This window comes from Anoplophora glabripennis, unplaced genomic scaffold (assembly GCF_000390285.2).
Source record: "Anoplophora glabripennis isolate ALB-LARVAE unplaced genomic scaffold, Agla_2.0 scaffold182, whole genome shotgun sequence".
Taxonomy (NCBI): Eukaryota; Metazoa; Arthropoda; class Insecta; order Coleoptera; family Cerambycidae; genus Anoplophora; species Anoplophora glabripennis.
The window spans coordinates 779,980-794,103 of NW_019416287.1; the positions used below are offsets into that span (position 1 = coordinate 779,980).

Genomic DNA, 14,124 nt, shown 5'->3' on the forward strand with positions numbered 1-14,124 from the left:
TTGTGAACTGACAATGAATTCACACCAATCCGTGCGATCGTTAGAGCGTACTACAGGGATCCCTAAAGGCCGGTTTACACGCTACGAGAAATCGTAACGATGTGAGTGACAAATTTATTGCTGCAATAAATCGAAAGAGTGGAGTACTGTTTCCACGTTAACGATAAATCGGAACGATTTCCTTCCATATTTCGTTGTCAACAGCTATCGACCTCAAAAAAACTTTTGCCATTAAGGAAGTAGTGTTGTTGTCGTTGTACATCGGTTGTTTAGCGAGAAAAGTGAAAAAAGCGCGAAAACAGATAACAAAGTGGAGCCGCGAGTGGTTACTAAAGAGAAGAGAATTCTCTCATGTGAAGTTAATGAAAGAATTGAGAAATGAACCGAATGACTAGCGAAATTATTTGAGAATGGACGATGAGACTTATGTTGAGTTGTTAAGGTCAGCCAAAAACAATCACCGGACTATATCTGATGAATTGCAAATGCAAACTGAGTGAAATCGTAGCGAGAAATGCCGGCTAGTTGTTTACACGTTCAAACATGTCGTTACGATTCGCAGAAATTGATCCCGGCCGGCATCAACCATCCAACCCAACTCCCATTCCAATAAATCGCTTCAATTTCCTATTTACACCCAACGATAAATCGTAACGAATCGATTGTTACGATAAATTGCTAGCATTTATTGTAGCGTGTAAACCTGCCTTAAGTCAAACGTTCATTGGATTTTGCAAAAACATAAATGGCATCCGTACAAAATACATCTTGTCCATTGTTTGAACGAGGATGATCCGGATCGAAGAATATAATTTTGTAATATAATGTCTAACAGAATTACAAAAAATCAAAATATAATTTACAATATCTGCTTCAGTGATGAGTGTACATTCTTTCTTAATGGTACAGTGAATAGGCATAATATTCGCTATTGGTCGGGTGAAAACCCTCATTGTGTTAGGGAATCACACACTCAGTATCCAGAAAAGCTGAACGCTGGGCAGGAATATTGGGTAATCACATAGTTGGTCCATTTTTTTTAGATGGCACTTTGACTGGAGCCACCTATTTCACAGAAATCACAGAAATTTTGGAGAATGATGATCAGCTGGATGAAAATCTTGTGACGTTTCAACAAGACGGAGCTCCACTCTATTTTGAGCAACGAGTTCGGGCTTATTTGGGTCAGAATTTTCCAGGACGATGGATAGGTAGGCGTGGGGCTATAGAATGGCCAGCTCGGTCTCCCGATTTGAGTCCAATCGACTTTTTTTCCTGGGGACATCTCAAATCAGTGGTTTTTGCAAGTCAACCCGAAAATCTAGAAGATTTAAGCCAACGTATTGTATACGAATGTCGGAATTTAATTCCAGAGGTTTTTGCAAATGTAAGGAGATGTTTCGTAGACAGGCTCCATATTTGCCAAGAATAACTGGGTGCACAATTTCAGCATCCATTATAAACAATTTTAAATGTAATGTTTTTTCTTGAAAACGCATAATGATTTTTTTATTTTTTTTTACGGATTCGAAGTCAGTATTAAAAGAGCTTTCAAACGATGTATCACACGCCCTGTAGTGCCATTTGAAATTTCAAAGTTGATACCTCGATCTACGAAGGGGTGGCAACTGCAAAATAAGTAATGATGTAAGTCGATGTCCCCCTGAAATTGAAAATCGACGTGTTTTTAAATTTTTTCAAAACTTCATATTAAACAAAATGTTCAGGTGGATAGTTTTATATGGTACACTCTGTATGTATGTATATATTCTTCATACTGTAGTAACAGTAATTGCAAAGATTGAATTCAATTCCTTCTTGGCTGCGCTTTCATTTGATTGAATTAATTGCAATTTCAATTTTTCAATGTATACGAGACTATGATATCAGATTTTGGAATTTCAAATAAAGAATTAAAACAGCATGTACCTATAGGCCACACCTACCTCTTTGTCTGGTTTATTATATGTAATTTTAATTTTCGATACTTTTTTTTTTGCTTTAAATTTTATTCTGCACTACTCATACATAAAATAAGAGTAAATTCAGAAATATATACCGGTTTGGCTACGGCTCGACTACAAAGCCTGCTGCAATAAGAAAGAAACAAAATAGTGCAAGTCAGCACGATGAACAAAGAGAGTAGTACATTACGTTATAATGAAAACGAAAAGGAGAAGGGAATGGCACAATACTTTTATATGAATTATATATTATATAGTATGCAGATCTAAACGTGGAATACTTTATTTTGATGTTATGAATTATTTGAAATAAATTAAATTTGAGTACAAAATACAATGCAAAAATATGTATGTGTTTTTCCATTCTTAATGGCATTTTAGCTAAAGCCAAGATAAAATGGCTATTTTATTATTTCTCAATTTAATGTATCTCTTTTCATAGCAATTAGAAATACATTCTCGCCTATTAGCAGTGTGTAATACACTATATTACATAAATGACTTCTTGAATTATGAAATAATACAAAGTAATAACTAAATTTGCTTCACATCTATTTTTTAAGTAAATAACCGATCATAACTGAGCATCCTAAATAACATAGCGCATTGGTAAGAGCTAATACATGCAACATTGTTCATCAAAATTATATACACATTTACAGTGGCCTCGTATATTGTTTCTACCTGCAGATTACATTATTATGGCATCATCGCATCAATTATAAAGTTATGGGTGTGAAAAAATTCTTACCTACCTACTTTCTGTCTGTATAGAATTCCGTTCACACTGGTACAAAATTTCACAAGAATTATTAATACATAATTTTACAGTCGCCGTAACATACAGGGTACCTACTTGAAATCGGTTGGTCTTCGAAACGTTTGAAATAGAAAGAGAGGCGAAGTTGCGTTAACTTGGTGAATAATAATTTCGGGGAGAGAAATCTGCCTTACTAGATTTAAAAAAATACGAAATTTTTAGTACTTTTATTTATAAAGGATGTCCCACCTAAAAGGGATTCTTTTGTAACTCTGTAACTGTAATATTTATAAGAAAATGGTTTTAATAAAAGTTGTCTGGAATCATATGGGCCATGTAAAGAAAATATTTTTATCTTTACAGGGTGTTCCATTTCGCGTGGGCGCTACATAACTTTGTTATTTTAAATGGAACACCCTGTATATTATTGAATTCCTTGGTTAATATTAGGTAGAGTTTATTAAATGTGCATGGTGTTTAAAACTTACCGTTTTCGAGATAATCAGTTGTTTTTAAAAAAAATCACGATTTCAGCTCTTTAAGGAAGTTTATCGGGTACGTCTAAAAGTCTAACGAGAGTTTCTGTACATTCGCTAGTGACTAAAGTAGTAAGTCTTTAGATTTGGCAACGTTGCACTTGGCTGGCTTTGTTTGGATGCCTAAGCTTGAAATATACACCATATGTCAGACCTGCGAATTTCAAATAATACGCTACGTCGAGAACCGCGGCGTTGCCGCTATCACGCATATGGACGTTAAGTTAATCAACAACAGCAGTTTGAAGGAGAATTATTATAAATTATGTATCTTACAAGTACCTAATCGATTTCTACGAGCTGTCATACGATTCGTTAGATATCGGTTTCCTATTTATACAAGTTGCTGTAAAAACTGTTTGTCAATTGCTGCACATTCTAAGTGGAAAAAAATCTGCATTCTCATAAGACTGTACTAAATCGTGAAAATTTATTTTTTTAATATCTCGTCTCTTAGGTATCCAAACTAGTCATAATTTTTTTTGAGGATTTTCTTCGTATGAATAAGCTTATATTAATTTTTTTATGAATATTTGTTCGTCAATTCCAAATCAGATAAACCTCCTTAAATGAGGCTAGATAGCGTCTAAACCGTAATAGCAGTGACTATAACAAGAATTCTTGTAATAGTCACTGGTAATAGTCAGAAACCTGCAGTTTTCACAGTTCGTTTTGGCATAAATTACTCTATCTTGTCATCTATGAGTAAAACGTGTACGTTATTCAGACTCGGAAATACTGAGACCTATATTTAATAATTTAACGAGTTGAAAAACTTTTTTTTCAAATGGGATGACCCATATTAATTGTCATGGGTAAATGTAAAATTGAATGCCCTTTCGACTGACATAAGGTTGTCCCTACTTATCTCTAACAGTTTTCCAGAAAAATCAGGTTCTTTTCTAAAGTCCGAAAAAGTAGCTATGTAACAGCATCAAGAAGGCCTTGCAATAGGATTTTACAAAACACATGCCCAAAACAAAGCACAGCACAGCACATCCTTATTGCATCCAATTACACCAAGAGTTACTAAAAGTAGACTTTCAGTGGAGACTAGAGTTTTGTCAGTGGGCACTTGAGATGTTAAATCAGGATGATGATTTTTTAAACGGGTCATGTTCTCCGATGAGGTTACTTTTCACAAAAATGGTTTCGTTAATAGTCATAATTGCCATTATTATGACACAGTAAATCCTCACCAATTCCGGACAACTCATAGCCATGGGCTTTGAACGTGTGGGGAGCAATTTTGGGAACCGTTCTTTTTTGACCAGCATTTGTCTGGATCAGTTTATTTAAATTTTTTAACAAACACTAAAAGATTTGTTAGGAGACATTCCTTCAGCTACATTTCGAAGAATGTGGATGCAACATGATGGTGGTGCTCCACCTCACAATACCGCTGCGGTTCGACAATTTTTACAAGAAACTTTTCCCAACATATGGATTGGATGCTGGGGACCAGTGAGTTGGCCTTCAAGGTGTCCAGATAGGACAAGTTACGACTTTTTTTTATGGGGATTTATAAAAAGCAAAATTTACGTTATACCACCAACTACCGCGGAAGATATGTGACAGCGCATTACAGTAGCATTTCAAGAAATTACGCCAGACATGCTGACCAATGTTAAAACAGTTTATTAAAAACCGAATTCGTTTGTGTATTAATTAAAATGGGGGGCACAGTAATGTAGCGCTTACGCGCAATGGAACACCCTGTAAAGCTAAAAATATTTTCTTTACATGGCTCACATGATTCCAAGCAACTTTTATTAAAACCATTTCTTTTATAAATTTTACAGTTGCAGAGTTACAGAAGAATCTCTCTTAGGTGGAACACCGTGTATATAGCATTATTAATTACTCTGCATTAGACCTTACTTTTGTATAATTTTTCATTTTCGCTTAGAGTAAATGAAAACAAATGTCATGATCATGATGCGCATATCAGTTAATGAGGCCGCCATTTAGAAGTTCCAAATACGGGGGGCATCCGTGATGTTATTCCATTATTACCAGGCTAATTCTATAATTTCTATTGGAAATAAATCTAAATAAAAAAAATACGTATTTGAAAAATGAGTAACTAAACATATTATTATGTACTTATTTTTTAAATTAAATATAAACATATAAATGTTAACCGTTTTTCATATTTTCATATATCTCAATCATGATGGCCTAATGTAGATAAAACTTTTTGTTCATTGTTTGCACCAGTGCAATTGATATGCATCCAAGCTGTTCACCCGTAAACACAATACATAAATGATTCTGGGCAGGTAACGTGATACCTATGTCTACGAGACATGTTTAGGCGTGGAAATCGAGAACTTTTGATGACCTCTACCCACTTTAGCATCGTGTCTAATTTTCACATTTAACGACAATTAGTTCAAAGGTGATTGTATAATCATTGCCCTGTTCATCTTAAAGTTCAACAGAGCCACATCTAGATACCACATAGTTTTTAAATGAAAACTAAAACTGCATTTCGTTAGGTTCCTGAAAAATAAATGACATTCGAGAGAGCAATATACTATCCGCACGTTGACGTTTTTTCGGTGGACTTCCAGGTGCTTTACCTCTGTTTGGATTATCAGCCACATAATTGACTGTTGAGACGTTTAGATGTAAAGCCTCTGCTACTCTCTGAAACAAAGAATATTAACAGGACATAAGATTCGCAATTTTGTAGACATAACCTAACTTTCTTCACCTGAAATTTAAATATTAATAATATTTAAAATACAATTTCGTTTTCATATATCATATTAAACTTTCTGGTTGAAATACATATTTTATTTTTTATTTCGACCAAAGCTATCGCGTTGAAATCGCGAAATTTAACCACCTGACACCCTGTATGTGGTAAAAACGCAATCGCCGCTTGCGACCGCAACATGTTGCCGGCAAACGGGAAGTCGGGTCGACGGGAGAGCAAGATTGTAGCGTTCAGTTAAACTATAACGTTCGCAGATTACGGTTATTTGAAAACTATTTTCTCGAATTTGATATGTTTAACAAAGACAAATTTATTAAGTGTATACAAGACCATCCCTCGATATGGAAAAGGGGTTGTAAAGAGTACACTGATCGTAATTTAAAGGAAGACAGTTGGATTGCTATAGGAGAAATAATGTTCGACGCATGGGATGAAATATCAGATGAAGAAAAGCAAGAACAAGGTAAGGAAAACATTAAAAATTAAAACACGTTCATATTCTAAACATAAATAGTAATGGAAGTACAATTATATTTTGCTAAAGTTGTTTTTGAAAAGGTCAACCACAAAAGTTGTCGATAATTATTTTTTAGCGGTATTTTTTAGTATTTTTATATATGTATTTAGTTGAGCATTTTATTATTATTAATATTCATGTCTACGTATTAATTGAATTTTTTTCTGAAACACCGTTGGGTAAAAGGTACCTATTTAAAATTTATACTAAGGGTACCAGTTAAATTTCCCTAATACGCGCCTGTGATATTTGTAGCAACTTTAATTAACGGTCTACTTCCGAAGCATAGAGAAAAAAACTCAAAATTTTTAATCCAACCAGGTAAACATTTACCTTAAAAGCTTTTATTGAATCCATATAAATACCATCATTATATATCCAAAGGATGTACATATACAGAGTGATTTATTATTTGGATTTTTCAAAAAAAGGTGTTCACACCGAGAAACGTTCATAAGAGCCAAAAGAAATTCGATAAAATAAAAAATACAACATTGAAGCGTATTCTGTATTAATTGGTTGACCGTATGCCAAGTTCCATAATACTCATATTGTTTTGCTCCAAAGGGCTGGTTCTTGAAGCATTGTTAAAATTTTTTCAAGTGATTATCTTTGCAATTCTTCATATGGTGTCTCGCGACAACGTTACTTGTTGCCTTTTAGCCCTGCCGAAGGTTTGTTGAAAATCGACGTTGTGCTTGAAGTGGTCAGAAACATAGCCCATAGAAAATATGTCGTGTAAACTGTGGATCTTGTTGGGTACACTTCAGCAGCCATTTCTTTGATGAGGAGAAGGGAATGAAACGACAAAAAAGTAGATGACTGTTCGTGATTTCACTAAAATCACCGTAACACTTATACAAAAATCAATATTGTTTATCTTATATATCTGTGGAAGGTCATTGTCACTGTTTTTAATGAAATCATGGACGGTTATCTAGTTTTCAGTATATGTTTTTGGTTAGGCACAAATAAGTTCACAGAATCAATCTTTTAACTTATCCTTTTGGTATAAGTCTTTACCTTCTTGCTCATTCACTTGATCAGTTTTTCTCTTTTTTACAGTGAAAGAGATGAAAACTAAATGGAGACATATGAGGGATAGTTTCGGTAAATACATGAATCAGGTAAATAATGGAGATCCGGTTGTAAAGAAGAAGAAGTATATGTACGCCGACGCACTATCGTTCTTACTTCAATCGTTAAACAGAAGAAGGAAGTCGGGAAAGGCTACTCATCAAAACCAAGAAGACGACGGGACCCAATTCTCTTATGAAAATGATGAAGTCAGTGGAACTGACGAGGATATAGTAGAGACTGTGTTACTTACCGGTGCTAAAACATCGGTTTTAAAAAAAGACATTGTTGGAACCTCACAAACTTTAAACGATCTTGAGCGCAAACCTCTGGAAAAATTTAACAGTCGAAGTACTGAAGAAGAAGACTCGGATAAGTTATTTTTAATGTCTTTACTTGGAGACATTAAGAAATTAAGTGACGATGAAAAACTAGATTTCCGATTTCATACCCTTCAATTTTTCCGTGACATCCAACGCAAACGGAAGACTCTGTGAAATCACTTCACAATTTAATTGTTGCAAATCGTGGTAGTTGTCAATGGTTGAGTAATTTCCAGATTGGTTGCGGCGCCAGTTGTTCTTCACATTTCGGAAGACATTTCTGGTTCTGAAGAAGAGCACTATTTTGTTTCCAAACGTCAAGAAGATTGAATTGATCATCAATAATTGTTGCAGTGCTCAAATTGTCCATTTTGCGAATATCAAAAACCACACGAATAAGTATCTTCAGAAAAGAATCCATCATTTAGGCCAGGAAAAAGAGCTGGAAATGACCATTTCGCGACTTTTTATTTTGGCAAACTGAATTTATCACTATAGATGCTAAATATTATGTACAATAACATATTAGTTTCCACAATCATAAAAATGGGGGGAAGATTGTTTACAGGGCGGTTAATTGTATAATTTTTACGTAAATTCACATTTTTCGCTTATAACTTTTTTCCGTTCATTTCCATGAGAAAACAGTAAAATACTTTTTTTTGGTCTTCAAAAGACCTACAAAACTAGCCCTCGAGCGTCAGAAAATATTGATTAGATCAAAAGTTATAAACAGAAGAAGTTTATTTTTGACTTTTGAATTAAACATTTATAAACTGCGTTATTATTACCAGAACGTTTTGGTATCGCATCCTCTCATTCCTTATCACTGTCTAGTAACTCGCACGAAATCTGCAATCGGTAAGTGGAATAGTTTACAAGTTATGGCCTTATAAACAAGTTAACTAATTATTAGTCTGGACGATCTCGAGGATCTTCCACAATCGCGCTGATTTTTTCATGGTAGATTTCATAATAATACATTGAAATCTACCATTTGTAGGTCTTTTGAAGACGAAAAAAAAGTATTTTACTGTTTTCTCGTGGAAATGAACGAAAAAAGTTATAAGCGAAAAACGTGAATTTACGTAAAAATTATACAATTAACCACCCTGTAAACAATCTTTCCCCCATTTTTATGACTGTGGAAACTAATATGTTATTGTACATAACATTTAGCATCTATAGTGATAAATTCAGCTTGCCGAAACAAAAAGTCGCGTCCAACTCTATATTTCCTGGCCTACTTCGTCTGTTCCTATCACTTCCCCAGCAGATAATTTAAAAATTTCCTGCATCTTTGAGGAAAGATTGTTGCTGTATCAAGTTATATATCTTTTTATTTAAAATAAAATGTATTTAATAAAAACAAGGAAATTTTCTTACCTAATTGTAATTTCAATTTACTTCTGTAGAAACTGTGCTTTCTGCTTACATATATTCAAAAGTCTATCACCAGAGCTGAGGAATATTTTATAATATCCTAAGAAAAAAAATGTGTTTTATTACTTATAATTTTGTAAAAGAAAAAAAATTACTACTACGAAAGCCTGCAAATTAAGCTAAAACACTTATTTAGGACTTTCCTCTCTTCTTCCGAAGAAACTACGAAACTTGGAAATTAAGTCGTCTGGTCGGTATTTATTTACGGTGTGTCTTGGTCCATAACATTTCGACGTACGTTTTCCATTTTTCTAGGGAGTCGAACCTTGAATGCATTTGAGGTGGTAGGTTATTCTCTGATTTACCTGTGACTTATTCTTGCATAAAATAAATTGGATTTTGAATAGGATTTTGGAAAAATTGTCAAATGTACTGATTAGGAACCTGGATAGGTTCGGTGTGATAAAATTTTGGATATCGGAAAAAAAATGATATTTGTCAGGATTCTGCAAACGCCCTGTTTAATAATTTGGTATATATAGGATAGGATAAGGATATATATATAAGATTTGGCTAAGGACCCTTGGTTCTGTATAAGCCGCATCAGTGAAATAAATGTCTGGGCCACTTGGTAGGACTTTTTATTAACATAAATATATATTATTTATTTAACGCTCGGTATAACGATACAGTAGCAATAATGTGACATATGTAATACTGGCTATATTGCCTCTAAGTTCGCAACTTTAAGTTTAGAGTACACACGTACTGGCCTTGTTCTTGGTTGTATAACTGCAAGTGGCCAAAGTCGACGTTCAATCGCCTGTCTAACGGAAACGCTTCGAAACTTGGGCGATCTTCGGTACGATGTCGGCTCTCGGCGTTGGCGCTGCCCTCAAACGTCCCTGTCTGCCACGGTCGACTGGAAAGGAGGTGATTTTCGGTCTGTAATCTTGGTTTATTGTAGTTCCCTGATTGTACATAAATAAATGTAAATGTAAACTTTGAACAAAACTTAACTACTGGCATCGAAATTAGGTCCCATTAGGATAGACTTTCAGAGGAATTTAGACTGATAAAAAAATATATGACTGACTAAAACCGTCCTTTACAGACTCGAATAGGACATTTCTGAATAAACTTTTGCTTCTGTTGTTATTTTACGGTAGAATGCACCGTTTCAGTCATCACAATCACAATGTTATAAGCGATGTTAGTAGTACGGAGCATAGATGAAAATCAGTGTAAATTAAAGTTGAGCACAAATCCAGTTTATGTGAATGAAAGGGATAGATTCAATGTTAGCATAATTTACTAATCTCAAATTGTTAAAAAATTGGAACAAAGTAATTGGCTTTTATACAGGGTGATTCAAAATACAGTACAATGAATGTAGGGGCGTATTTTTGAGGTCAAAATAAGACTTTTTTTTCTATAAACCTGGGTCCACAAATGCTTAGTTTTCGATATATAGGATGTTAAAGTTTTTCATTTTTTAATATTTTTTAGGAATAATTTCCAAACAAATTTGAATGTTGGCATAAAACTTGGAGTACGGGGGTTTTTTAGGATGCTAAATTTAATTTGTTTTGACGCTGTTGTAGAGGGCGCCACCTATAAGGATACGCTTGAACTAGTCAGCAGTGATTTTCTCGAAATTGTATGAAAAAAATGTACAGAGCTAAAATTCAAAATCATTGCGTTACTGATTAGATGGTGAATAAATTTTAAAATTTTTCACGGTAAATAGTTAATAAAGTTTGAAAATATGGTGTGCATTTAACTCTTCATCAGCCAAAATCTCGGAAACGGTTGGCCTGAGAGATTTCGACATACCTTTCTTGCTTAAAATTGATAGGGGAATAAACGCGCTGACACGAAACGTCAATGTACTGGGTAGTAAAAAAGTTAGGGCCAATTTAATTCAAGCGTACCCTTATAGGTGGCGTCTCTATAAGCAGCGTCAAATGACATGACATATTTAAATGACAATGACATATGTAAATTTAGCATAATAAAAAAACCCCGTACTCCAAGTTTTATGCCAACATTCAAATTTATTTCTAAAAAACAAAAAATAAATAAAAAATATAAAAATAAAATTTTAAAATATTTTGACCTCAAAAATACGCCCCTAAATTTTTTGTACTGAATTTTGAATCACCCTGTATACAGTTAAAGATTTTGTAACTTTTATTTTCACATAAAAAATGCTAAAAGAGGCACAAAAGTTTCGATGGAAATATCTATCCTGTAAACGAGGGTCAAATAATTAATTTTGAAATTCAGATCTCATGTAGTTATTATGGTGGAACTATACTGTACTTCGAGCATATATTTTTAATGGTTCTTTAGAAAAAAAAATTGTTTCTTTTTTGCTTATTTCGATGAGGTTAATGAAAGTTTGTCGCAACGTCGCTACTACATCCTATATATTTATGTTCATTGTTGTTTTGTATTTCTCTGATGAAACTGAATGACGTAATTATGGAATATATGATGTTCATTTTAGTTTTATGTATTTGTGGTTGCTCGTTGTAGATCCTGTTTAAGCATGTATGCAAATTAATTTTGATACTAAAATATTTAAATTCTGACAAAATTTTAACTTGTTTTGTTAATTGTTTTGTTTTGTACGAAGATGTGACTGTACTTAATTTATATTATTTAAGCATAAGTTATGTCATGTAATATGTGAAATAAATTTTCCTTATTTTACTCATAACATCCAGTTTTTGAAGACTCTCTTTTACCTGCTTTGTGCCTCCGTGTGGTTTTAAATTTTTCTACGTGGCTGAAGACAGATTCTGAAAACAAATTATTACAGTAGGCCAATTCAATAACGAACTGGTCCACTGTAGTAATTCGTTTCTCGAATTTGCATCCGCGTCTGTCTTCAACCACATAAATTTTTTATCTATCTTGAGAAATACTTTGTAATACAATTTTAACACCAAATTTTTAACTGCTTATTTTTTTATGTAAATGCGCGCAAGGCAGAACCGATAAGCTACCATTCTGCTTTTTTTTTATGAACATTAAAAGCGCTACAAGGTATGTGTCCAGCGCAGGCAGTAGCGCACTAAAAAAAGATTAGAGGATGGAGATTGATTCCAAATTGGTAGGTATAAATAATGCGCCACTTTTCGAGAACCCAGTTATATTTGTGTATGCTGTATGTAAATGTATGCATTAAACATATATGGGGTGTCCCAAAATTCACACAAGAAGAATTTTTGTATATTTGGGGGATGATTTTACCCCTTGAGAGAGATGATTATTTTTTAAAATGATTGATAATGTATGGGAGTACTTGTGTATAAATTATTCTAATGAATGTATTTCGAAACATTATTTTTTCATGCATTATAATTATTTTATGTACTTTGAAGCCGATGGTTGAACTTCGGGGTGGTTTTACCCTCATTTAGGGGTACTTTCCTTCGGATCTAGTGATTGTGGGTTAACGGTTCAATTATCACGTATAAAAGAAAAAGAAAAGAATTTTTAATATATTTTTTGCATTTTTAGGCGTTTAGGGGATGATTTCACCCCTTTAGGGATATTATGGGTTGATTTTCAATCCGGACAAGACCGTATCAAATATGAAATTAGATATTTTCACGTTCATATTATTTTGATAACAAAATAGAAATATTTGGGGTTTTACAACTGTTGATGATTCTTAATTTGTTCACTTTTTTTGTCTTTTCAACCCCGAAATAAGGGCGATTTTCGAAAATTTTCGAAAAACTGAGTGATGCTCATTTTCATTTTTCATGACGAGTATTTGGATATTTTTAGGATTTTCCCTGTTGCCTCTGTCATAGTCTCAAAAACAGGTGGAAAAATGGCTTTTTTTTCGGTCACTCTTTCACTGCGATTCATCTCATTTGCAAATTTTCGGCTAAAATGCATTGCATTGAGCTCCACGAAAGACCAGATAATTCAGCAAGTTAGGACGCTTCTATCCTTGTACACAAACGCCCAAATTTTTTCCAAGTTTTCATCAGTTCTGAAAGTGCGAGGCCGACCCGGGCATTGAATGTCTTCGATCGACATGTCGCTGCGTTTGGATCGCGAATACCGCTCAAACACTTGAATTCTTTATAAACTGTAGACAACATATCAACTGTGTCCGATGCACTTTTACCGAGCAGAAAACAAATTTGCAATGCAACACGCTGTTCTNTATATTACCTATATAATATAGTTTGTAAGTAAATTACAATATTTTGGACACCCCTACATGCACCTCCCCTGTGTCGGTTCTTATGCGGGACACCCTAGTGTGAAGATTATCATCTGTATTCAAAACATGGAAACTACAGAGATAGAGAACTACAGAGAGATCAAACCTCAAAAAAAAATATTTTATTGCTGTTGAAAAAACAACAAAATAGGTCGAGTTGGGAAAGATCTGCTTAAGATTATCAAATTGTTAATTCTTTATTTAGATTTAATAAAAGAGTCCAAATCAAAGCTGCCCGCTCTAGAGCCAGGTCTGACGATCTTAAGATTGTAAGTCTCCATGTAAACGCACCCTAAAGGCGGGTATCCATTTGTGTCAAATGCCCCGTAACGTAACACCGAACATGATACGTTACAGCTAGTGGACACGGGAAATTGTTGCATGGTACGTGTAACAAATTTGACACGCGTAACTAATCCGGGACGAACCATCAGTTGTCGGTTTTTAGTCGTCGCATCAAAGGGATGCAACAGTACTTTCTTTTCATGTCGAGACGGAGTTACCCTTTTGGCCGTAACGTTGCCTGTTACACATGTGATTTTGTCTTATATTTTTGTTTCATCAGTCTTTTGTATATGGTCTGGGGA

General features: G+C 34.1%; 2 protein-coding genes across 3 annotated transcripts in view; both read left to right on the forward strand.

Annotated features, from left to right (window-relative positions):
* LOC108911001 overlaps positions 1-14,124 on the forward strand; it is a 29,572-nt gene that overhangs the window by 8,550 nt on the left and 6,898 nt on the right. The gene's annotated exons all lie outside the window — the stretch shown is intronic.
* Positions 6,277-8,076, forward strand: LOC108910956. Its single transcript, XM_018715743.1, has 2 exons — positions 6,277-6,448; positions 7,568-8,076. The coding sequence occupies exons 1-2, from the start codon at positions 6,277-6,279 to the stop codon at positions 8,074-8,076; spliced, it is 681 nt and encodes a 226-aa protein (XP_018571259.1).